Source organism: Pomacea canaliculata, linkage group LG11, assembly GCF_003073045.1.
Source record: "Pomacea canaliculata isolate SZHN2017 linkage group LG11, ASM307304v1, whole genome shotgun sequence".
Taxonomy (NCBI): domain Eukaryota; kingdom Metazoa; phylum Mollusca; class Gastropoda; order Architaenioglossa; family Ampullariidae; genus Pomacea; species Pomacea canaliculata.
In genome coordinates this window covers 19,545,940-19,573,186 of record NC_037600.1, presented here as the reverse complement: position 1 = coordinate 19,573,186, position 27,247 = coordinate 19,545,940, and the positions used below count along the sequence as shown (strand labels likewise).

At 47.3% G+C, this 27,247-nt stretch overlaps 1 protein-coding gene across 9 annotated transcripts in view; it reads right to left on the bottom strand.

Annotated features, from left to right (window-relative positions):
* The window catches only part of LOC112575034 (ras-specific guanine nucleotide-releasing factor RalGPS1-like), a 76,472-nt gene that overhangs the window by 24,222 nt on the left and 25,003 nt on the right, over positions 1 to 27,247 (bottom strand). For 3 of the 9 annotated variants that reach the window (XM_025256534.1, XM_025256528.1, XM_025256530.1), the window contains exon 3: positions 6,590 to 6,725. In XM_025256534.1, the coding sequence (XP_025112319.1) occupies positions 6,590 to 6,709 (120 nt within the window). In that variant the 5' untranslated portion in view covers positions 6,710 to 6,725. Of the gene's footprint in view, positions 1 to 6,589; positions 6,726 to 7,452; positions 7,578 to 7,649; positions 8,052 to 8,750; positions 8,907 to 12,088; positions 12,233 to 14,730; positions 15,350 to 22,843; positions 23,139 to 27,247 lie in introns of those variants that run through there. The other 6 variants (XM_025256537.1, XM_025256531.1, XM_025256536.1 and 3 more) reach the window with 6 other exon arrangements.

Below are 27,247 nucleotides of genomic sequence, written 5' to 3'. Positions count from 1 at the left end.
TCACGTCAGGGAGATAATACAAACAGGATGATGGGGTTAAAAGTGGACCTTTTGAGAGAGAGAGACAAGACACTTGGAAAAAAGAGAATTTAACGAGAACGCGAATATAACACTTGCATAAACAACACTAAAAAGATTTTCAAAGAACGTAAACAATCTAGAAATTAATCATCAACTTGTTAAGCAATGATGCACCCATCCCCCATAACAATCACACACACACTACACATACAACAAACAGAGTGTTGGTGGGAGAAAAACGAGAGGCGAGAGTAAGAAACAAGAGGTGCGAACTCTTCGACAGCCGATGCTCTTTCTCTTTCATACAAATCGTGTTTAACACGAAAACGACTAAAACCCCCAAAAAAACAACAACAAACAAAGAGCTGACAGCTCTTCACTTCCTCCTTCGCTCCTAAGTGAGGCACGGCGCCAACATCCACGCCAACCCTTAATACAACTTCAGAATCTCAGGCGTTTGAACCCCAACTACCGCTCAACCCCTCGCAACCTCTCTCCTGCGAGAGAGAGAGAAAGCTCCTCCCAGATTGCGTCTTGCAAAGCTCTATGCCCAAGAAGGTGCGAGAAAACCCGAGCTGCATCAAAAGCCCTCCATTCATGATCCCGAAATACTCTGGCACTGCCCGCCAGGCGTTTTTAAGATCACCAGGCTGATCCGAGGTGCTTCACACCCGCCTGTGATGTCAGGTTAGGACGCCGCCATTTCTCTTCCTGCCGTAGATACCACGCGACACGTGAAGCCTTTACTGCGGCTTCTTTCATGTCTGGGGCACCTCCTACACCCTCCCCGTATTACAGGATCATCCATAAACTTCTATTCTTAGTTCTCAAAGTTTGTGGGATCTCACTACTCCCTGAACCACCCTAGAGGGCTACATTCTAAAGTCCCTTGAGAGCTCTCTCTCTGTAGATATATAGCATCAATTCTCTATACACGTACAATTATAAATATATAGCTACAGTAAGAAAATTCCTTAAAATCCACAGTATTTCATCTATATAATGCCGGGGACCTGCTATCCAATTTGCGATATATATATACACACACCAGTTTGGTAATTATATAGTGAATTCTGCATTTTATATCGGTATCATCCACATACATTCATATATAGCTATACAATTGAATTCTCTAATTATATAACTTAACTGCATAAGAAGGAAGGCTGGCTCATTAGCAAATCGGATGATATCTAAGCAGAATTATTAACATTAACATGTTGCGCAACTCCTTCCATCACTGAATGATCATCACGGGGTTCGCAGGCTGACAGACGAACAGGTGTGGTGACAGTAGTGGTGGTGGTGGTGAGGGTGCAGACACCCACCCATTTAACTCCACTCATGGACCACGCCATGGCGAGAATGATGCTCTCAGGCGTCTCATTGTCTCCGTAACTTAATGCCGCTGTGCTCTCCACCTCTGTGTACAAGGTTGTGTGTGTGTGCGAGATGCGTGGGTGTGCGGTCCTGTAAAGACAAGAATCCAATTTACAACCGTGTCCCCTCCCCGCACACCTGACGTAAAAGACTTGGAAAGCAGGGTAGCCAGGTATCGCAGGACACCGCTAATTGGCAGAAGGTAAGATGAACCTGCAAAACCAGCAGACAAATAAGATGAAGGAAGGGCAGGTAGAAGGGGAGAAAAAAAACAACAACAAAGAAATACACGTGAAAGGGAAGGCCCCCTTTATCAACCAGACGAGAATTTTTTTCTCTGTAGCACTTATCAGACGATCCTTTGAGAAACAAGACAGGCCCCTCGACCATCCTGTGGATGAGCACGGCTCAGGGTTAACTTACCTTTTCTCACCCCACTCCATCCAACCCCCTACCTTCTCTGGCCGGAGGAGCGGAATATAGTGTTACACAGGAACGGGTGGCTGTCGTTGTTCAGCTACCCACTTCAATGTCCCACCCTAGGATGGCTGTAACACCCACGACTGTTGTCGGAATGCGGCCACTGGGCTCGCCTACACCCCTGCGTGTCGTCAGAGGGTAGAGATGGGTGCTGAGGGTGCGAATCGCGTTCACAAACGTCTCTCAAAGACAAACACCATCCTACTTACAAGTCTATACTTCCATTCCACCCAGCAGGACAAACTGTTGGTATGGGTACAGCACAGAGGAGGATACAAATGTGTTTATTATTATTGCATAGTTGTTGATGTAAAACTGCTGACCAAGGAATTTCAATGACAACAAAGGGTGTCCCCAGTAACCGCATTCGCCAATGAAAGCGAGAATTCGAGGAATGCGAGGACACCAGCAAAGGAAATCTCGCTGTTTATTTAGCTGTAACAAATGATCGCCTGTAAACTGAATAATGCATTCTCCTGTATCCCTCTGCTTACCGGATACTTGCTGGGTTTGTTAGTTGCTGGGTAAGTATCGCGCGTGTGTGTGTGTGTGAGATAGAGACTGAGTGGTGATGGTGAACAGGGCTTCTGCTAAGGCTAAATTCTTTGGGGTCCCAGGGACCCCTTCTTCAGACTTTTAAGGGGTCCCTGTTCTTCGCCCAAATTTGAATGGGACCCCATTGACGAAAATTGAAGGGGTCCTCTGAACTTTTAATGCGTACTGTACGCAATTTTTTGCGTAAGCAGAAGCCCTGGTGAATGTATCTAATACCTAATGATAAGTGTGTGGTAGTTCGAATTTGTGTGAGCGCCTTCATTCCGCCTTTGTTGGTGGGATAAGGCACTCTATAAATAAACATTGTTATTGTTGTTGCTGCTGCTGCAGGATAACTGAATAATTCAACTAATGAATGTACGCTGCACTGTGGACCTGAAAATCTGACCAGCCATGGCATGTTTCTAAAGAGCAGACTCGGTACTAACAGCTTCGTCTGTGTCTTCACCATACAAAGACTTCTGATGGGAGGAGCAGGAGTCAGAAGTTTAGTCATCAAACGTCACCGACAGCACAGGTGTGAACAATGTAGTCAGGAGTTGCAGGTATCCTTAGACGAGTCCACGACGAAAGGTGAAAAAAAAAAAAAAATAAAATAATAATAACGGGTGGCTGAGGAGAAGCGAAAAGGAAGCGAAGGGTAGCGGGTGGCCAGGAAGATGCGCCTGACAAAAAAGATGCCCTGCCTCACAAGTGCTGATTGGTGAGAAGCAGCTGGGGTTGCTAGGGTCGAGCAGCTCGCGGCTGAGCCCTAAACGTGTTCCCCGATCAATGTAACACACACAAAAAAAATACCCACCCCCATATCCACCCGGCAGCGACGTTATTTAACTGGTAACCGTTCTCGGCCCTCCTCCCTTCTCCCCTACCATCACTACCAGTCAGTGCAACCGAAAGAGTCGCAGCCCGGAGACTGCGACACTTAAGTCGCTAGGGCTAAAGAAAACATGATTCTGATAGAGCACGAAGGGAGAGAAGTGTGTGTCTGTAAAGGAGGGAGGGAGGATGCCGACTGGAGCGGAAAGTGGAGAAGTTCAACAACGTCACTAACTACTTGATGTGTGAAGAGCTAATAATCATGTCTTCCGGTGTCTACCTACACACAGCAACATCCACGAGCGTCAGGGTGGAGTGGGTGAGATTTGATAAGGGGAGTGGTGGTGATGACCAGTGGTGAGGAGATGATAAAGGAGAGTCGGTGGGTTGGTGGGAGGGGGCAATTAGGAGTGGACCTATTTCCTATGAACACACAGTAAACGAGCGAGACAGCGTATCTCTTCTCTGCAACTCACATCTCCATTTTCCACCAAACACCTGGAAAGTCTAAACTCGCCGCAAATAACCTCAAATGGTCAAAAATTGAAGGGGTGGATGTTTCTTTTCGCCTAATACCTCTTCCTCCCTCCCTTTCAACGCTGCCTGAGAATGGGTGCAGCTTTCGGGCCCTGGCACTGTGCCCAGGCCTCGGAGGCGATGTCCTCCATTCACTGCATCGCCAGCCCCTGTCTTGTGCGGCAACTCGCCCACGCACAGGTAAACTTTTCTGCACCTGCTTCGTCAGCACAAGTCACGCCTGCCACTAAGGACCGAAGCACAGAAAACGTTTTTTGTCGGAACCTTGGACGCGAAATAAATATTATATGCCTCCACTAAATTCTTGCTGGGTTCTGTCTCGCATCCACTCAAACACAAAACCTTGACTGCCGACTGGGGTACAGGATGGTTAAACGCACAAAGGCTTTGATGCTTTTTGTCAGGTCGGTTGTGTCAAGCCACCAGAAGAAAGTCTAAAAAGGCCAGTTTACTTTCTTTTTTATTCTTTCACGAAATAATTTTTTTTTAAAAACCGAATGGACTGCACTTAGAAGCTCCCAAAAAGGCTTCGTGGCGCTTTTATTGTAAACAAAATCAGCAATATTTGCAGACCGTCTCCCATGTTGTTCGTTTATCTGAGTCCCACGAGGACGGCGATGCAATTTTTGTAACCTTACTTCCACGAGGATGTTGGTTTTACGTTTAACCGGGTGGCGCTCCCAAGAAGGCAATGCCTCTATTATAAGTTCAGGGTTACAGGTTACACTGTTTTATGTCAATATGTCTACACTTTTCGTTCTCAGCGAAAGAATAGCCGGGGTGTGCCCAGTGAAGGTAGGTGACGATTGTGGTAATGTGCACTATACACACAACCTGGCGCAGTAAATATTGAAACACACCGCCACGACCCAGGGTGCATTCAGATGACAGGACCAGCTCGCAGGGATCTTTCATAATGAACCCTGCCGTCTACACAGACCGCTCGTGTTTTGCCCTTTGTGCATGATGCTGAACAAATGATTTTAAATCGTGGGGAGTGCTACAAGTGCCCACATGACCCACAAAAGGTTTGAAGCTGTGGAAGTGCAGGACAGGACCAGACGCCTGCGAGAAATGTGCAACTTCTGCACCGTGTCTATGGGGCCAGACGCACAACGCGTCGTTTAGCAGCACTGCTATAACTTACCAAAGTGTCAGGACCACGGCCCTGTTTCAGGGGTTCGGTGCAAGGGCACTTCTATATTACACGCCCCGGGATAAAGAGATACATATTCCGCCCTGTGATGATAGAATCACTGTCTAGACTCGCTAGCAGCTTGCACTATTCACCAGCTCACCAACATAAATAAAGAAAATGAAAAAAGACGTATTTGATGTCTTGGCTCGCTACCTGGATAATCCGGTCTTGAGTTTAAAAATGCAGTAAAGCACAAGCTGCAGGTTAGAGTACACGAGACAGGACCGTAAGAGAGCCAGCGGCTGTCAATCGTTGCAGCATGCTCCAGTCTCGTGTGTTTACCACCGTGACAAACAACCTCGCCGCTAGGGGGCTGGCTCGCTTTGTGGAACGTGTTTCACGGCGCTGCCGTGCTGTTTCTCTACCCCTCCCCCTCGTCATGGCCGGTTTGTACACAAGCCAAACACCATCAGCCGTGCCTCCAGAACCACGAGAAAACGTGGGCAAGCAAGGTGACCTTCCCTGCTCCGTGAGATCCCGATGACACAGAACGTCCTGCCACAGGCTCCAAGACAAAACGAGAACCCAACGGCTGAGGCGAACACAGCACTCGTCGACAGAGGGCAGCACGAACCCTTTCATTTGTCTTCACATTGCCGCTGTCTCATCGATAGAGGACAGCACGTCATTTGACGCTGTCACTGTCTGTCAGTACCAAATATCAGATCAGGTGACTACCTCGCGAAGGGGGAGGGGCAAAGCTGTGACTTCATCGTTACCTAGCAACCACATACGTATGTGAGATTTTTGACAGGTAGGCCACCCTTCACTGATAAGTCGGTCCAGAAACTTTAGTTTCTATTATCGCGCACGTGTAATCCTCAAGATGTCGCTGGCTCCGCTGGTACAAGCAGCCGAGAAAGCACTCCGGTGCGTCTCCTGCGCCAAAGAACAGAAGGAACTCCTACATCACAAATTTTATGTAGGCAGGAACATCCCACGTCACAAAGCTTAGATCCAAAGTGACGTCATACGCAAAAAAAGCTGACGTATATAGGAATCTCGTAGGTCGCAAGCTTCCGTTCGATAGGAAAGTCCACCGTCACGGGAACTGAGCACGTGGCGTGTAGAAAGCAGGAATATTAGTTCCCTCTCACATCACCATGATGCCTTTGCACTGTATGTTATCCATCTTTCTCTCCACGGGCTCCTTGCAGGCCTGAGAGCGTGCTTCTGGCCGTCTCGTTCCTTGCTTCTGGCCGTCTCGTTCTTTGCTTGAGATGTTGAGCACGAGACGCCCATCCTCCGAGCGGTGAGTGTGCGGAGGTTACTGGCAGACACTGACAGCAACAGTCTTTCCGGACACCAAACCTGCCTGTAAGACACTGCAATGTCAAGTCACTACAACACTTTCTACATCACAACTGGGTCGGCCATGATGAGGAGGCCGCGGACAATAACTCATTCCATGACTTGAGGCGATACCTGCGATTACATTTACAAGCTGACGAACAGATAAACAGGTAAATAAGAGACAGCGACAGGAACTCCAAGCACTGTGTCCGTGTGCCTGCTGGTGTAGGGGAGACAGGGGGTAAAGGAAAAGGTGTGAAAACGATAAACACACACACACAATAACTACACACACCATCAAGAACTCACATCTGCGAAGGCGGCGGAGGGGCTGAGGAAGGCCTCGCCGCCCGTGTCGCGCTCCACCAGACTCTTGCCCATTGTCTTGTTGGGGTCGTCAGGCGTCAGGATGCGGTGCGGGACGTTCATCTTGCACACCTCGCACCTGCCACCACAGATAACCGCACATACCTGCCTCAGTGTACGTCACAACATCGCCACGACTATCTACAGCGCGCGCACAAAGGCATGTGCATGTACAAAGGGCAACAGGAGCTGAGATAGGAAATGACACATGGCGTACTGCATGGTACTCAAAGATCTAGTAGGGAGCATTTTTGACTTATGACTGGCTAGAGCTCGGTGCAAGATGCCGTGTTCACCAAGTCCGGACGAATAACTGCCCACCACAACCCCTACCATTTCCCTTCTCAGGATCCACCTACGAACATCACCATGCACAGAATGGGGTCAAACTCGTGTCGTCATGCTCATGTATCATGTTAATATATATATAGTCCCGGCTCTGGTTGAGTATCCGTGTGTGATCCTGATATCTGCGTTGTTAGCCTCTTCCTGTGCAAAGTGATGTTTATCATGTAGCTTGAAAACTAAAGAGAGGTATTCGCCCAAATGTGGGGTATAGCATCTTGCACTGAACTTTACCCAGTCAATTAAATAACTTTAAGCTTTGCTTGACTTTTAAACTCAGAGAGCGGTGAATATACTACAATAAACTTCAATTTAAGATTCACACACACAACATGAGATTCACTTCGTTATCTAAATCGAACTGGCTGTACACTACAACAACCATTAACATAGTCAAAATCATTACTAAAAAGAAGCAAACAAGTATGTGAGTAAACAAAGAAGAAAAAGTAAATACATACAAATAATCAAACATGTCACCACGGTTATTAACATCTTTTATCAAATTTAAACTGTGTCGTTCCTGTCGAAGGTCGCGAAGACCTTAACATGTTGACATCCCAGTTCATTCTACATATCTACATACTGAATATATTTGTCCATCGAAACCCACATCTTCCTTCCAACTAGGTTGAAGCTAATTATCAAGTACACCAACCCATTGGTCTCTCGCATTCGCCGGCACACAAACTGGGGTTTCCCGAACCGATCTTCCATTCCACGGCGAACGTGCGGGTAACGTGAACCTCGAAACGTCACTGCTATCGGAGGGATAGGTTGTAACCTTTTGCCTACTGTTTGGGGCCAGCCCCACACTTCACCTTGTGTCCTGATTACACTGCCTGTATGGGACGCAATACACGAGTGTTGTAGCTGCCACTGACACTACATGCGGAAACATCACAACGATCTCGAGTAAGCATTTGATTGTAAAGGTCATCACTTGCCCGGATGAGCGCCAAGCGGCTTAAGGTTGTTGCTTTAAGGGGAAGAGCATTAAGAGGTTAATTACTAGAGCTTATAGCTTTGTTGCTGTCGCCAACTGAAAGTCCATATACACCCACATCAAGAGCTTCCTGTATTATAACTAATGAATGTTGAAACACACACTACCCTAACTAACAAACAAACATGAAAATATCAACTACCCCCCGAGAGATCTGGCAGAAAAAAACCCTTGAGATAAATTAGTCTGGAAGTTTAAAAAGACATCCCTAAACAACAATATCTATCACACACACACACCCGGAGTTGCTTAGTCGTGTGACAGCTGTCAGTGCCGCAAACAAGAGGTCGGTGGTCATGACACGGTGCGAGCAGTGTCTGTAGTGTCTGTAGTGACTGTAGTGTCTGTAGTGTCAGTAGGACTGTAGTGAATGTAGTGTCTGTAGTGTCTGTAGTGTCTGTAGTGTCAGTAGTGACTGTAGTGTCTGTAGTGACTACTCAACTTCCTTGTTTGCCTTGTGATGGGCGTCTCGTGTCCCGACTACAACTCAAGCGCACAAGTCCACACACCGACAATGCGTCACGGCGGACAACATCTCTAGAATTCTTCTTACATGATGACTCGTATCATGGCCAATCTCGTTTCCAAGTTCACAGGGTCACATAGAGTTCTTGACAGGCGAAACATAAGGTCATCAGCAAGGTTGCGACAAGCCCTGTAGACAGGACTAAAGGACTTTTTGCAGATCTTCATGTCATCCAACCCTTACAAACAGTCCGGCAGGTGAGACGAGAGGTCGACTATCATGCTTACCACCATCAGCGCTGTCCTCCATGACGAACTATCCAAAGGCCGAGTTTTCGGACGCAAGCTCCGGCGACTATCATCCAAGTCACTCTCACAGATGACGGCGACGCCCACCTTGTCTGCGATCTCTGCCCCCACTGAAGCCTGAGTGCCGTGTGTTTGAGAAGGAAAAGGGAAGCAAATTATAGACACAAAGAGGATTTGGGAGGCAGAGGGGTAACTGCTTCCTGATACAGCGGCCACCTGATTGGAGCGCTGCAAGTACTTAGCGCCCACTCGGACTCGGGGGGTGGGGAAGGGGATGTTGGGGAAATGGGGAACGGAAGAGGGAAGCGACCACACGAAAAGTGAAGTGACCGTCTGGGGTTTAACGCCCATACGTCCGTGAAAGCCAGAGTACTTAAACTGATTCGTGACTGTGCCCTGTAAATGGTACGATACCTCTTGGTGTAGGTCAGCAAGTTGAGGATGTCTGCAAAGACGACGGAATGCGGTCTGAGGAGGTGAAGAAACTGGGGATATCCACAAAGATGGCAGTCTGGTTAGTGTAGATGATGACTAGAGAAAACTGAACATAGTCTAGAAAGCTAAAGGAGTCGGTTATTTCCACATACAGTAGATGGTGGAAGCAACAGAGAAAGGCCAGAAGGCTCTAGTACAAGGCGGTGCCACAGTCCATGAAGTTGGAGTGGGGAAGGGGGATATTTTTGTTTTTATTTTACATTCGTCAATATTGGTGAGACGGCAAAAACAATATTCAGCTGTAAGAATCTCCCGCAACGGGGACTTTAAAACACGAAGAAAAGACATCCATCACGCAGGACAGGACAATCTAATCCTGCCTTGAGACTCGACACACTGATTGATGCCCGTACAATGTGTGTCAATGGCACAAGACACATCTTCACCATAAATCTTCCTGCTGACCGACACCGGGATCAGACCAGTTAAATCTTTAGCAAAACTTCAATCGTGCATTCCACACAGCAATGAAAGTAAAGGGAAATGTTGACACACAGGAATATTACTTAATTAGAGAGGAAGTAAAACCAGTTTCACACGGTCCGACTCAGTCCAATGAAATAGACTGACTAGTTTTATGAGAGCATTTTGGACAGAGTCAGCAAACGTGGGCAGCGTGTATGTACGTAAATAAATAAAGATAAGCTAGTTGCCCCAAGCTGTGCCAGATTGTACACAGCTTTACACTCATTACGATTAAACTCCAACCCAGAAAATACACCGCACCAACACGCTGTGTCTGACAGCAATGACGAACTATTGTTATGTAAATAAATATTCAATGTTGGTATGATAGAGAACCTGCATATTGGCATTTTGTAAAATACAAACAAACAAAACAAAAAACTGTGAAAGTGAAATCCAATTTTGATAAAGTACGCGCATCACTACAATTAGAGGCAGCCCTCATTTCGCGTCACATTAGCCACAGCATTTGCGTTTCGTTCTGTTAAAAAATAAATAAATAAACATTCGCGAGAAATAAGACTGGATTTTAAAAACTGAATTATTTGAGATATGGTTTGCTAGAAAAGTTTCGATAACAGGACCTCTTCCCCTCCCACAGTAAGCACAGATGACGTAGTCCAGATACTGTAGTCTAACGATGAGACCACGTGAAAACCGGAAGTGGTCAAACCGAAACCTGGGCAGACTGTAACAAGCACTCTGAAAACTACTGGCGGCACCTCGCGAACCCAGGCGCCATCGGTTAAGCAAGAAGGTCAGGTAGTGCCAGTCCAAATGACCACACGTGGTCAGATTGGGGAGCACTGGCACCAGCGATTCCCCGCCCCTTCTCCCTTCCGATGACACAGCGGTTAACGCCTGTCGCCAGTCCAGTGAGGATTTGCTGTTCTGGGATCAAATCTCGTCTTGGGCACGCTGTTCTTTATCTGCGTGAGGCATCTGTTTACAGCGCCTGCTGCCTTAGTTGCTGGCTCGGCGCAAAACATCCATTCCTCCTCCTCTCTCTTACCGACGAATCAAAGAGTAGAAGTTTGAAACACATACGTGCGCACCGTAGAAAGAATGAATAAAAGTGGGGAGGAAAAAAAATTCAAATTAATAAATATATGATTTTCTCTCAAGAAACCGTTTTCGCTTCTTCCGATCTATACCAATTTAAAATAGTTCTAGTACAGACAGTAGGGGGGGGGGGAGAAAACAAATGTTTTACCTCCATGATAATAAAATACTCTATGCAAATACCACGCTCGCCTAACTCGAGTGACACACCGCGTATATACATGTATATATATATAGAGAGAGAGGGGAGAGGACAGCGGGGCTGTTAACCTTCGCGCTTGGACAATCAAACTTTCTTACTCACGCGCGCGGCTCAAAGAAGAGAGCACGCGACCAGCTGGGAGGTAACGACGCCCGCCGTAAGAGTCTGCGCTCAAACAACAAAGATTCACGAGGTTCTAGCGGCGCCTGTGACTGGAGGGGTGGGGTGGGGACGGACGAATAACGGGTGGAGGGTGGACGTGCGAGCCACTCTGGGGCACAGCACGTCACCACGCGGCGCTCGCACTATCCACGGCGGTTTATTGTTCCCGCTGCAGCATCTGCTGCACGACGTTGTTGCTGCTGCTGCAGCAAGAAGCTTTTTCGACAGCTGTTGACTGGAATGTTTGGAACGTTTGAGTCGGGGTGGTGGGGGTGGTGGGGGGAGAGACTACCGACCCTCCTTTACACCTCTCCGTCAGCAGTGACAGCTTCGCCACTATCCACCGGTCGCGTCCTGATGCGTCACTGGCGGCGAGTCGATTGAATCTAGTAATACGACCTTCACACCTGACGCCATTGCTGCCTTGGCTTACATACTTTGTCGCGAACAACGGTGACACCAGGACACTTACGTCCACCCAGGTCACCTCCTGCCAATGTGGTGGCGGTGGTAGTGTGTGGGGGGGGGGGAGGAATCTACCCCAGACACACAGTCGTTACTGTCCCCAACGTCTGTTCTCTTATTGTCATCTACCCCAGCCTCACTTATCGCAAGCTCCCTCCAGACAACTACTCTCTGTGACCGCAAACGTACATTTCTAACGGCTGGTCCAGCAAGTCCAACCGCTGGCATGGCGGCCCAAGCATGTCTGGGCTTTGTTGTTGTTTAGGTGTTGTTGTCTTTTTGTTTTGTTTTGCACCTGCGTTATGAGTGATCTGAGGGGATGTAAGGTTGATCGAACTTTAGTTGTGAACACACTCGCTTTCGATGATTCACCATGGCGGGGATGTCAACAAACTGCAGTGCAACGCATTTAAAAAGAAGAATCAATACAAAACAAATGGAAGCGACTTTAGTTTGTCTCACGTACCTTATTTCTGAGGGAAGTCCACGTGTGCCTCTCTCTAAGGTGAGTGCTCACAGTTTACGCAGCGTGCGTCAGATGTGACTATCCGCCTGACGGATGTATGGGAGAAGGACCAGCCACAATGTGTTCACTTCCACTGAACCGCTCATTGTATGTTGGCTTCTACATATTGCGACAAGTTGACTCAGTCCCACCCACTCCCCATATAAATCAATTCGTACTACTTATAGCCATATTTCCGCGTATTTACAATCAGCTGATTTGATTGGGTGCTAAGATTGGACCTTTATTATATTTCTGCTCACCAGATAGTTTCATATTAAACATTCATGTCGAGTGCTCTCTACTTACCATTAATAAAATATTAAGGCGATTTGCTCTGGGCTAAAAGTAGCTCTCTGTTTGCTTAGGTTCAACAAAGTCCCGTTTTTTTACGTATGTGGGGATTTTGAGATATAAAAATCCCAGAATGTTAAAGATTTCGAAAATAAAGGAAAGCATCCCATTTTCCCTGTCACTGGGCACCCACAATCATACCTCCTACTACCAAATGCATGTCAGTGATGCTCAACTCATTCCGGTCCAGACGGAGGGGACATGGCCAAAAAAGCAAGCACCTCGGAATCTTCCGACCGACCAACAAGGACAGCTCCACGTCACACCAGCCTCACCTGACCTCATGCAGTGTCGATTCTCTCACAGCTGCTCACCTGTGTTGGGTTCCGCCCGCAACCTCTCTCCCTCCAGGTGTAATACACAATAAAACAGAAAGACTGTCACCCACGGCTTACGGCAAATCTCTTTTATGCTTCACAGTTCAGCGATGAGCCAAAGGTAAACTTCCAGTCATAATTCACGCCCGACCGCCACTCAAACGGGCATTATGTCCCACACACTAAGCTGGCTTGAAGATGACTGACAGCAGATGTGCCAAACATGGAGTCCCTCACAGACTTGATGTCAGTGGGCAGCAGCCAGGCAACTTTCTTGTGTACTCTTGTCGCCATTCTTGGCTATGTCATTCAATAAACAACAAATCTGAGCATAAAGTTTGCCCCTCCAGCTCTCGCTGCCGTCAGTTTAGGGCGGTCTGACATCATTTGACCAAAAACTAGTAACGGCCGTTCTTAACAGACAAATCTGGGGTTGATAAAACTTAAAACAGTTCTAAAGAAGCAGATTTAGAAACACTTTTAAAACATTACTCCAACGCCGTTTAGATGTGTCACTCAAGCGCTTGCGAAGAATGGGAAAGAAAGTCTAGTTTAAACAGCTTTATCTTATTTTAAAAACTTAAGTATAAAAAGTTTTAAAATCGTATTGTGTAGGCCGTGTTTCTATAAAATTGATTGACTACATAGAGTTAAGGTCTCTGTTCAAAATTTAAAATGTGTCACTGGTCCCTGGTCATTTACCATCACAACGGTTAGCATAGACTTGCCTTACTTTGCTAACAATTATACACACATCCGGCCTCAGTGAAAAGCGACCCTTGCAAATTTGTTTGTGGGTAGCTACATCAGTCGCTACTCAACGGAGATCGATGGTGAGAACGGCTGGGTGCACAGGATGATCAGGATGGCTGATAAGTGCTTTGTAGCGGTCACTACATTGAGTGCCACCTGGGCTCACACTTTGAAGCGCCGCCTGAGCCCAGGTGGCACTCGGCTGTGGCCAACACAAAAGCACTGATTGTTGCTAAAAATTCACAATTAATTTAGCTCAGTGTTTTGTAGCTGCCTCTACGCTGTTCCACCTGGCGAGGCTTCAGAGACTGATGCTGGTGTGAGAATACCCGACTAGCACACGGCACCCCCAAGAAATGGGGAATGTTCTTTTACATGTCGACACGGTCCACCCACACTCGAATGTACGCGCCAATGAGGTCCTGAAAAATCTGCTTTCGTTTATTTTTGATGACAATAACGGAACCTCGAAAATGGCATTAATTGGCATTAAGGTCCGTATTTCGCCTCATTCTCTGAGGAAAATATTGAAGAATCGCAACAGTACAGCAGATACACATAAACAAAGCATTCCACATGCTACTTAACATCCAGCCAACAGGTACGCTCCTGTCCCTATCGGTCAGAAAGGTAAAAAAACAAAACAAAAAGTGTGGCACAGATGCGGAGGACAGGAGGAGTACATGTAGACCAAGTGACCGAGTGAAACTTCTTTCTACTCCAAAGACACAGCCTCGGACGTACCGCTCAGTATGCGCGACTGTTAAACCGTTCAGTGTCCGACTTCGACTGATACCTTTGAACAACTCGGACGAAATGATACATCTGTCTGAATAGTTACTGATGTCCATAAATAAGACCAAAAACCTCTTAATCTTAAGATATATTGATAAATGTTAACGAAGATTGTGATATCTTGTGAAATAGACTATCAATAAAAGGGAAAAAAAGAAGACAAAATCTCTCTGGTAGTTAAACTCCCACCCTACCCCCGAAGTCTTTGGACTCTCACACATCTAAGTGATTGTGACTGAAGAGGAAAACTTCAAGGCAAGCTCAGATACAGATGACAGCTGCAGCCCTGAAGAATGCGGAAGACAGTTAGTGAAAGAGAACTCCGCGGGGACGAGGCGCAAGAGTGTAGGGCAAAGAGTAAACAAACAAGAGCCAGCCACTTACTTTGGTGCAAACATGGAACAAAACCAAAAGCCATGGTTGTGGTCAGGGGACTCGCTGGTCATTGTGTCCGGCCTGCAGCTAGTCCACGCCACCATTGCCTCCGAAGCCCGTGGTGCAACTGTGGGGGCGACTTGTCCCGTGAACCCGAGGCACAAGGCCGCCCACCTGTACAGGGGCCCGCGCGAACAGAATGCCGCCGCACCTCCGGTAACTGCCGAACCAAGAACAGTGTCGGCGCCTGGGCCTTTGATCTTCACCTCACACAGAAGGTAGGCAGCTGTCGGCGAAGGCAGTTCACCACAAAAATAAACACACCTTGACAAAAGCAACGAGTTCTTCACTCAGGTGTGTGTGTGTGTGTTACGTAAAGACGGACTGGTCCTGTCGGTAGAGTAGCAACAGTTGTTCAACTGCTACCTGTGCTGCAGTAGTCTAGTCAACACGAGTTGTCAGCCAGCCTGCGTAATGACACCTGCGACAATGCCATAGGTGCTCCAATTTCCTCACCTGCCCTCTCCTCGCACCCTCCCCTCCATCTACTTATCACTCCTTTGTGTACTCGGTTATCCGCCTGGAAATTCCTGCGTAAAAATAGCTTCGAGTCGATTCCTTTGTCTTCCCGAAGCACTTGGTGGGTTTTTTCCCTCCACTTTCCGAAAACCCAAGGCCAAACACCTATAGCGGTTTGCCCAATAACAACCTTTATCTTTTATCGTTGACAACCCAAGCGATGAGAGCGCCCAGTGATCACGTGACTGACTTCTATTTATACAGAACTGACTCAGAGGGCCAGTTATTAGTGACAGAACTGTGTCAGTGTGAATTTGGAGCACACTGGTGTCAAAGGTCAGACGAAATGAAAGGCGCCGGGTGGAGGAGGAAAGTGAGGCAGATGACTGATGGAACTGCTGAAGGCGCGCTACGGAGTATAACTGATAACAACAGTGTCGTGATGTCAGCACGCGCTGCGACATGGAGGCTAACACACACACAAACAAACACAAATCACAACTCAAAAACTGGAGGTGGCATTAGTGCAGGTCAGAGCGAAGCAGAGTGTGTATTGACTTACAAAATCGACTGAACAGCAAATACGTTTTTTGAGTTTTAATTTATATTAAAATTTAATGTTAATTAAACGTTAGTACGATGTTGACAGTCGCCATCTTGAGCCGTTGTCGTTCAACTGTGATTGCACACTAAGAGCCACAGCCGTCCTAAACATGACTACCTGCTACTCGACTACTTTAGATAGTGAGGTGAAATCTGATACCAGCCACTGACTGTTCGCGCTTTGTTGTTTACAAAGCACTCCGTCTGTGGCAAGGTTTGCAGGATTATTTCTCTGAACGATAAGTCCAACAGCTTTCACGATTCAGTCGTGCTGAGGCACTTCAACGATTGGTTGGTCGGTTGGTTTATGTAGAAGGAAAGTGCTTCCACCTAGAAGACAGGAGAGAGGGAGGGGGAGGAAACCCCCCAACCCCCAGCCTTGCGGACAAGTGTCACGTACAGAGTGACCCGAGACGAGATCTGAACCCTGAACCCCGAGTTTCTCACTGCAGTGGTGACAAGCGAGTGTTCTAACCACTACACTAACGGACGCAGAGATGCAAGCGGCTATCACCACCCTTGAGCTGTGACGTAACATCACCGCCCTGTCCAAACGCCAGTAGGTGACGCCACAAACTCGTCAAACAGCCCGTTGGGAGTTGAGGGGGAGGTGTGATAGAGAAAGAGAGAGAGAGCTTAGTTTGCAAGTGGTTGTTGCCGCAGGTCAAGATGTTTCTCGTCTCGTCTGTCTTTCAACATGATGATCACTCACTGATGATGGATAAGACGACACTGACGTTGACATCAGGGAACGACCCGCCACCCACCGCCTCAACCCGCCTACCTGCTCTGCCTTGACGTCTGTTTACCTTTGATGATGGGGACTGGGTGTCTGACAGACAAAGTCAGCAAAAGGTGGTAGGCCGGAGCGCCAAGCCCTGAGATAATGTTCCTCTACTGCATCTCTCCTTCCGTCCTAAGCCTAATACTTCACGCCCTCACACGTCTGCTGGAAATCCCAGGCCGAGTGTTGGTAAGGACAGGTTGGGAGAGGGGTAGACAGTCGGGGGGTTGCACTAGCCTCGTGCACATGCACAGTGCAAGTCACCACGCTCTCACCTTGGCCCAGTTCCCCCACAGCGCCCGGGAAAACACGGAGGGTGACCGGTGATGCATTTTGCCACAGAGGGACTTGGCCGAAAACAAAACATCCCTCCCCCCAAAAACCCACCTTCACACGATAAAAACATCGAACATTTCCCCCCGAACCGGTAAAAGAAAGTGTTGATCACTTTACTGACAACTCTGTATTAGAGATCTCTTTTTTTTTTTCTAGTGATCCAGTGATCGCAAATACGCCAGAGAAAGTTCCCACGAAGACAGGAACTGGAGAGTGGAGGTACAGGTGCATCCACCTCCATGCAAGGACCAGCGTGGGAAAGTACCGCTCGTTACGGCCGCTGCCATTTCTGTCATCATCCCGCAGGTTACTGGAGTCACCACCACTCTCAGTTACCTCCAACCACGTGAACGCATCACGGGCTCCACCTCCCGTATGTTGAGGCCTGGACACGGTAAACCACTCACGTTCACAAATACTGTTATTGTTGGTGGAGGAAGGGACAGGGGTAGGCGAGATGGCTGGACACGTGCATGCAATTCGTCGTCAATCCACTCTCTTGGACCGAGCGTCAGGTTTGTCCTCTGCTTGCGTAACACGACTACTGTCTTGTCAGTGACAACCAACCTTCACTAGCATCAATTGCTCTTCTCTCTTTCTCTCCATCTCTCTCAGGCGAGGGAACACGGGTGCAGATTCACAGCCGTGCTTTTTAACCTCCGCGCGAGGTTTACCTGATTTTATCGGGGAAGGTAAAGGGCGACGGAAGTAACAAGGTTGGACTGTTGGCTGCCAGTCGGCGCCCTCGGAACGGTAACCACTAGCCGACTCTATGAACAGTGGGACAAGTTGGTACGGTTTATCTGATAGGATACCCCACTAAGGAATGATGACATTAGGAGAGGAGACCTTGTGTCAGAACCACACAAAAGTACGCACACCCCCAGGTGGGATATGAACCCAGAAGGAACCACACAACAGTACGTATAGCTCCATGCGGGATCTGAACCCTGAAGCCAGGATCCTCATTGCAATGCGACACGCGGGCGTTTTCCGCTGTGCAATCGGGGCCGCCCAGTTACCTCCTGAGACAAGAAAATTAACGCTCCCTCCGTCTACCCTAGCAGAATTTGTTTATTGGGGTGGAAACGAAAGTGGCAACGACAACAAAACTGTTCCCCACAACCGAGCCCTCCCCCACATCCGACCCTCTCTTAACTCGTTCTCCACCCGCTCTCGGTTTAAAAAAAAAACAAAACTGAGCTAGTATAAACAGCGAGAGAAGAAACTTTTTTTTGGTGGGGAGGGTGTTAGGAGGTTGCACGGACATGCAGGCATGGCGATGCTGATGCTGGTGTTGGTGCTGCCGATCAAAGGTGGGCCTTGCCTGCAGTGGCCGCCCTCTGCTCTTACTTTCTCCTGGCAAAGCCGTGGGGCTCAACGGCGACTACAGCAACACAACGGTTTGCCGTCATCGTACCTTGAGGCTTCAGCGTCACCTTGCGCCTGTCCGTCAGATTAACCGACAGGTTGAGGGAGGGTCCCCATCTCAACTTTAATTTCCTTCCCGATGACAGCTTTGGGTGGAAAAATAGTTCCACACCGCCCACCATCCAACAGTACAGGCTGCTGAAAAAAATGAATGTCCCCGACCGCATTCCGGCGAGGAAGATCTATTATAATAAAAAAAAAAAATCTTTTTTTCCGTTTTCTAGTGCAGACTTTTCGCCGTCAATGGAACTGTCCTGTCATGCGTGGAAAGGCCGCGGGCCTCACATTAAAGGTTTCAGTGTTAAGCCCTCTCTCACACACACACAAACACGTGCAAGCAATAACCGAGAGTGAAAGCATCACCTGTAGGCAAAATGCAAAGTTCCGCAACTAGAAGCTTATACCAGTCGCCCAAAAACACACAAAAACCATAAAGATACACAACAAAGAAAGACATGAACGGGTGGCTGCTTTTCATCCTGTTCCCCTCTCCCCTGTATCCAACGTGGCAGAATGCTTCACACCCGTCCACTAATCCCCACCAAGTCCTCTCAACAGTAGTTTGCAGATTGTTTCACGCACCTCGACCATAGACATGCCAAAATCTGATATCTGCAAGATACCCGTAGTACCTTTTTGTAGAAAGTAGTTCATTACCCTCCCGTCCCTATCTATTTTTAATTATATTTGTTTTTCTCGTTGAAAAAAAAAAGTCCAAATTTGATGCAATGACACACAATGACATTCAATAGTGTCGCCTTGCTGCTGAGCCTCTCAGGTGCTAATGCATTTTGCACGGAATTACAATGTTTTCATCTCTGAGTTGCCATGACAGCACTATTGGAGGAAGCCACGGTGTGACAATGAGGTCCGGCGGTGTTATGGTGTGATGAACACAATCTGGCGGCGTCAGTGAAGCGAACCGGCCACCTCTCAAACACAGGACTGCGCTCTAGGCGGAGACAATGCAAGGTCTGTTCTACAAGGACAGGCTTGTAGGAGCTGGGGACCATCTGGGGCCGGTTGCACATGTTGCTAAGCACTAACTAGGAGGCTGTCAGTTCAACTGTAAGACCTTTTTGCTGAGGGTTTCTGCTTCTGGTGCCCGGTCAATGTAGGAATCTGACCGGAGACCAACAGATCGTGCACAACAATAGAATTAAGTATTCATACTGTCATACATTCATGTTTAATCATACTGTCAATACAGTTTTTGTCCCTTTTTTTCGTTGGTAAGGGTGGTGGCTTGTGGAGGAGGAGAAGAAAAGGTAAAGGCAATGGTCGAAAGCATACAACCTAGTAGTCACAGGGACGGTGACAGTGAGTGGTTTACAATGTCTAAGGCATCGATTGTGAGAGTGCATGCACTATCCGAAACAGGTTCCCAACAGGATCACCTGTTAAGTAACATGTCATGTAAGATCAAATATTAGGTAATCTGTCTAGTTAAGAGAGAGTGTGTGTGTGTGTGAAACAGTGTGTGTGTGTGTGAGAGAGAGAGAGAGAAAGTGTGTTCTCTCGGCTTAGGAGTTTGATAGTAAGCGCGTTCTTTGTCTCTACCTCTGCGTGAAGCCTTCAGTTAAACTTTCAAAAAGCACATTTAAACTTTTAAAGCACACCGTCGAATGTTTTATACGAACTAGCCTTTTCGATCGCTGAGGAGTGAGGTGTACATAACACACTTTCCTCGGAGGTCAGCTTCCTGTGAGGGCGGTGTCCATCTCATCTCCACAGATGTCTTACCTTCCCTACACCCTTTTATGGAGTCAGATGCACGGTCGACTGGTGAAAGTTTACCTGCGCCACACGGGTATCGAACTAGCACACCTCCGGGTTTGAAGGTCTGTGCTCTAACCACTCACTTGGCTATCCCCATTTCTAACGACTAACTCAAACATTATGTCTAATGACTAAGTCAAATATTTCTGGAGCTGCGCAAATGTTTTTTCTGTTCTAGAGAAAGGCTGGCGTTCTACAACATTCGTCTTTGTTCGAATTTCGGCAACCCAGGTCAGGAGTCTGTTATGTGGCCTCTCATGATGCTTTTAGTAACGCCCTCCTAAATGACGGATGCGTGCATGCACAGTGTCTGCTTTGTGCGGATTTTATTTTCTCTCTTTCTCTCTCCTTCTGTAGGGTTACGAGGAGTTTGATCGAAAGTGCAGGTATTGTGCTTGTTTCACACGTGCTGACTGGCTGATGTGCGCACAGTTGTAGCCTCTCGCCACGAAAGTCCAAAGTGAATTGCCAAAGCCCTCTTCACACGGTATGGATACATTTTCAGCTTCCCACCTTCAGGAAGAGAAGATTCTGAGAAAGAGGAGAATCTATGTAAAGATTTCAACACTTTTCTATCCTCCTTAGGTAGCTACAAATCACAACACACAACACCACACAATATGCTCCTGTTGTGTTTCTGAGAAAAAGACTGTGTGCGTCACACACAAAAGTTAACAGCACAAACGTAACAACAGAAAGTCGTGAGAGACCAAAACAAAACCAAGAAAACAATTCCAATTTCTTGAAACTATGTGAGTTTACCTTTACGAGAAACGATTCTGAAATCCCAACTTCTGGGAAGATGACGACTCAAACAGTCACTGCGGCAAAATACCGCACACGTGATCACCAACGATATCTCTCTATAAATAGCTCTTCTATAAATAGCTATGACGGCTTTGCTGATTTTGAAATCACCGTCTACGTAACACGTGATCGACACAGCTGTGGCCACGCACACGCACGTACACAAGCTCGAATCGATTTTGTGTTTACAAAACCGTTAACACCAGCAGCATCAGCAGGGCGGCAGCTGAGGCAGGCAAGAGAAACACAAGAAGGGCAACATACGCCGCTGTTGATATGGACCACACGACAGCGCTGATGCTTTTACTTACATGCAGGGTTGGTCTCGCGGAAACCACCTGGTGGTGAGCGGTTAGTGCTCAAGGGCAACGCCTCCGTTATCACTGCCTCCCCGCATGCACCTGTGTCCTTCACTTGGCTGAACTGGGTCTTGCCGTGTGTGCAGTGCTGCATTCTTCCCGTGCTTGCGTGTGCGTGCTTGCGTGCCTGCTGCACGTGCGTCGTGTTGTCTGGTACACACACACATGAAAATAAGTAAGGGTATGGTTGGTTGCTGCCATTTTAAGCCGAGTCCGCACATGAGTCCAGTTCTGTGAGCATGTACCGCATCCGCAGAGAGCATGTAGCGAGTTCTGAACTCTCCCGTCCCCCTACCCTCTCCATCCCACACACACACACATGCACACAGCAAAACCATGATCTTCACTGTCTTAGAGACGATGGTTTTGCCACTGCACCACTAGAAGGCATAAGAATAAGGCCACGAAACAAGATAGGGGCTGGAGCGTGTCCTGACAACAATCACCTTACAGGTGTCGTGAAACCTTGATATACAGTTTCCGAGAAACATTGGGCTTGTCAGCAACGTATCGTTTTCCAGAAACTTTTGACGACGATAGGTCAGCTCATCTCATGATCGCTCGTATGGAAGAAGATTAAAAAAATAAAAAATGACCCCCCCCCTTACTACCTTGTCAAGGTCAACCATGACAACTGCTGTGTCCCCATCCATCCCCTCCCCTTCACTCGACTCACGGAAGTGTATGTCGGTTTGATCTGCTGCAGGTCATAGGTCATCTATCTCCTATCCATTTCCTATATACATCGCAACACCCATCCTTCCGAACTGTATTTTAGTCTCTGGAAAATTATTTTCAGTTCCGTCAATAAACGCATTACAGGCACTGGCAATCCTCACCCCACACTCCAAAACGAAAGTGAAGCAGCAAGTATCTTGTCCTTAAAAACGCACCTTTCCCACCATGCTAGTCCCTTCACACCTGATTATTTCTCATTTACACAAAACGCTGTGTAGTCTTCACACCAGTGTCAGACTCCCCTCCCCATGCACAAACCAACTGTCAGGAAGAAAGTAGAATGGATTGGGACACTAAATACGGTCAGTCTTGCTCACTAGATTGTTTCGGGGTGAAGAGAAGAGTATGATTTCAGTTGGCCACAAAGGTCAGACTGATGTAAGTATGAGGCATTCATGTGTACGTCAAGTTTTGTTCACTGAATTTTTCGTGGAAACATGAATCTGCTTTCCACCAAAGTCAGACTGCTAAATTAAACGTTCAAATTTTCCACAGATGATCTGGACCAATCCGAACATGACCAGCTTAACGCTTTTAACTCCACAGAAGTTTGCCTCAAAGGAAATTCGTGGAACAAGAAGGTAGGCTGGACTGCAGCTGATTTCAGCGATAAGACAATCTGACACTTCCTACGGTCGTGACCATCGAGAAAAGCAGGACGAGCAGACGCACCTGAAGTCAGACATCACAAGTACTTCGCGGATAAGCATCCCTTACCCTACCCCACCCTCCCAAGATTGCCTCCAGCAAATAACAAAATACTCACCGATCCACTCGCACTTTTGGCGGGGGGATGCTTTTGTCGCCGCAACCAAACCTCCAAGACCGATGCGCCGCCAGAGCTGAGTGTAAAGCTGCAGCTGCTCAGGATGATGTCCGCCGTCACGGATGGGTGAATGGTGGAACAGAACGTTGATGTCGTGACTGCTTGATTACTGGTCCATTTGGACATCAACTGTACACACAGCAAAGAGGCCAGGCCTGAAGAGAGCCCCTCCTGCGTTGGAAAGCGCACAGAGAAAGGCAAGACGGCTCCCAGAACGTCCCCACATGTGGTGGGCACTGGCGCCTCGCCGCATCTGGTACCAGACAAGGCGCCCGGTGTTGGGAGGTTCCTGCCAGCGCCGCCTACCAAAGTCAAACAACTCCCTGTTTGTGTATTTTGCATTCGTGAACGCAACAAAAACATTACGTTTAAAACTCGGTTAGCATCATATATGCTGCATAAGAGGAGAGGGCGAGAGTTGGCGGTTTGTTTGTTTGTTTTTGTTTGTTTCTTTGTTAGGGGAAACCCTCGGTCGACATTCCAAAGAACAAGTCCACCAACGACATCGCCGACCTGTAATAAAAAAAAACTTACACTACCACAACCTGGTTATGATGTATTGTTGTTCCTATTATTATTTCTGCTGACAGTTGCAATAATGCTCAAGAAAACTGTTCCTACAGCGTCATACGACTAGACAATTAACCCTCCTGTTACGATTTATGTAACCTGACCCGATGTCTGAAGCCATCTCGGATCAGTCTTACAAATTTTTCTTAAAAACGATAAGTCAAACGTGCTGGTGGTCTTGTTCGCCATCTTACCTCACCATCTCCCCTGTCTGTGAAAAGGAAATTCTGTCCAGTTTCGTCCTTGTCTTCGACAAACGCGGAATATGAAAAAAGAAAGAAAGTGTAGGAGAAGTGTAAAGGGGAGACAAAAACTGCATGGGCCTCATCATTTCTCGTATTGTTAGTCCTGCCTATCAGACAGCGACCACAGGTAACCCTGTGTTGTCACCGCAGATTGGCAACAGGAAGGCGCCGTGTGCTGAGAGAGGAAGTTAGAATATCCGGAGAAAACCCACAATCTCCAGCAATGTGAGCGGAGAGATAGACATAATCACACACGAGATTTACAAGGTAAGGTCTTAAAGTCATGTCTTCACTGGACGATCCTTTCCCATCTGCTTCTGACAAATCGGCGACCACCGTGGATTCCAAGTTTACCTAGGGGGTAACACCATTCTGTATAAAAAAGGAAAACCCACAATGTGTGATGAGAACTTTTCATGTGCTAGTTCCTCCATACAGTTCCATGAACTCTCGTGTAAAGAGATATGAAGTATGTTACATTATCGTGTAAGAGCGCAAAGTCCTTCACGAGAAGGCGAAAGAGAGAGAACAAAGTTGCCGAGTACGTAAACACACAAACTTAGTATGTAAACAACAAAAACGTGGCCAGTGTCAAACAACAACAAAGACCTACGTCAGGTTTGACTAGTTTCTCCTACTGGCAACACAATGGGATATTGGCGATCAACTCTAGATATCTATATATCTATAAGACTCTTACCTTCCAGCAGCCAAAAAAAAAAAAAGCAACATTATTATTCAATGTTCTGTTTTGACCAAGTTTCTGCCTCGCAATGTCTCGATTTCTTTTTTAAACTTTAAACTTAAAGAAAGGAACATACGTCACAATATTTAAAAACTGAAACTTGAGACATGTTCGGAAATATTTCGATTCTTTGCAGGAGGGAAAAGGTGACTATCAGAAGTAAACAACAAGGAGAAACTAGTCAAATAAATTTGAAACAGAATTTGTTCGTGGTTGCGAGATATATGTGATTTTTTTAGTTGTTTTCGTGGCCAGTGCTGGGGGCGGGAACTAGAGGCAGGAGCTGGGATGGGGGGAAAGAAAATGTATTTATGCTGCACAACACTGCCAACAAACAATGGTCCTCAGCAAGGCAGTTAGAATGGCGCTGTTCCATGCATTATACATGACCCCTGTAAGAATGGAAGAGTGTGTGTGTGCGTTTATCTTTGTGCGCTGGTGTGTGTGTGCACAATTCCCCTGTGAACATTGTGCGTGCGTATGTGTGGTGTGCGCACGCGCGTCTGCGAAACAGTTTTTCCAGTCCTTGGCAGGGTGATGCATACTGTCCGCTTGTGTTCCAATGTATTTTGCCTGTTTATCTGTGTGTCAGTCTCTCTCATACACACACAAAACACATACGTGCACGTACGTACACACAAACATACACTAACACATACACACCTTGCCTCCCACATTCCTGAATTCATACACGCACTCACAGAGATCTCTCACACAAACTTTCCACTTGAACGTGGATGAACAATGTTTCAGTGTCGAGGCCAGCGGACGCACTGTGGGGGCGGAGAGGAGAACATTTTATACCAGTGGCCTGCAGATCTGTCAAGTTGTCGCCCTCACGCACCCCTGGCCTACTTCGAAACAAAACGTCGAGAATGGAAGGAGGGAGCGAAGGGAGGCAAGTAATGCCATGTACACCCTCCAGCAAAAGGGAGGTAAGGAGTGGGTGTTGGGTGGAAACCTCGTAGCTTGCGAGTGAAAAAGTGCTGCGGAATACAAGAGGATGCGAGGGAACAACCATGGTTCGCAACGATGCTGCACGTGTCGAGACAGTGAGCTGCGGTCACGGAGGAGACAGGACATTAGCCGAGGTTTACCGACACGCATGACTCGTGAGCGGAGGTGGTGGTGGAGGTGGTGGTGAGAACTGGTGTTTTAGTTTTTCGGCAGATTCTGGAGATATCTATAGCCATATACCATAACCGTAATGGTCCTTCATATTGCAAAAATCTGTGCGTGTGTTTTTTTTCCCGTGCTGAAGTCACTGAAAAACGTGGGCTGAATGCACGATGGCTGTGGATGTGACATGAGCAAGACCAGTGCTGGTCTTGTGTGCAGTCCCTCCCTATCCCCCCAACACACACTGTGCACACCTTTGATCGAAGTCCCCCAACGACAGGCACCTGCACACAGCCAAGGTCCGGGCTACGGTCTTGCCACCATTGTCGTCCGACAACGGAGTGCTACGTCAAATCACGTAGGACGCAGTAAGCACGAGTCCGAGCTGTCGCCTGGTGCTCACAATGGACTGACACAGCAGCACCTACAATATGTGACAGACTTGCAACTGCCCTTTTCTTTGTTTTCTTGTTTTATTTTGCTTGCTGATGCTCGCCAAAATGATCAAAAGAGCCGCCATAGTTTCCTTGAAAGTCAGGGTATAGGGGTAGTGTCTCAATGCTCAGCTCATCCCGCTTCGTTTTTGTTTTGGTTTCGGTTTTGTTGTTGTTTTGTTGTTGTTTGTTGTTTTTTTTTTTTTTTTTTTGCTGTTCAGGCTGTTGAAGACCTCCCCACCCCGACTTGTACTAGTAGTCAGGTCAAGATTTGGAAGCCGGTAAAGCCCGCTGCACCCAATGACCCTGCGATACATTATCAATTAGCAACAACTATGCAAGGAACGACCACTTTAAACACACGCGCGTGACAGATTTCGTCGGCAGAAGACGATAAACACGTCCGCACGACATGAGGTGAGCGAAAAGACTGTACCTTGACCCCGACAGCTGTGACTGCACACACGCGCCTTATTATCGACGACGCCCGGATCATCTCAGTACCTGCGCGAGGGCCGCCATCATCAGGGTTACGTCGGTGCGGCGGACGTGCAACTACAACAGCCTCGGATGCAGACGAGAGAACTGGGGCAGTCAGTCGCTCTGTGCACCGCCGTGCTTTGTCCACCAGGTGTTACGTGTCTGTCGTGCACACACCATGTTTATGACACGAATCTTTTCTGCTTCGGTGCCAAGGAAAAAGGCAATAAAGTGAAGCTACGTTGCATGACGATAAACAAGCCAGTCAATCATGCTGACCTATCTTCAGCGCACTTTTACCCACATGAAGGTAGTCACTGCACTAACCCCTCAACAATAAATGTAAAAAACGGTTTAAAAAAAAAACAGCCCACACAAAAAGACCAAAAAAACCTAACAAAAAATAAACACTAATAAACAGTAAAAGCAAGAAAGATGTAGGAAAGAAAAAAATCGGCAACAAAATAAATCTCGCTGGTTGCATCTTCCACACACTATGGACGGTGCAAGGTTTTCTGACGGTGGGGATCGTCTTACGGTTATTGCAATCAAAATGCCTTCTTTTTACTTACAGTTGGGTCTTGCGAGTAAACGGAGATAACTTTTAAACATTACCGTTCCACTGACGAGAGTATCGTTCCGCAAGCAAGAACACTGATTGATATATTTCACGTCAGTAGTCAGCGAAGAAATTAAAAACAAAAATAACGGGCGACACCTTCCACGAAAGTGAACACACATGAACATATGT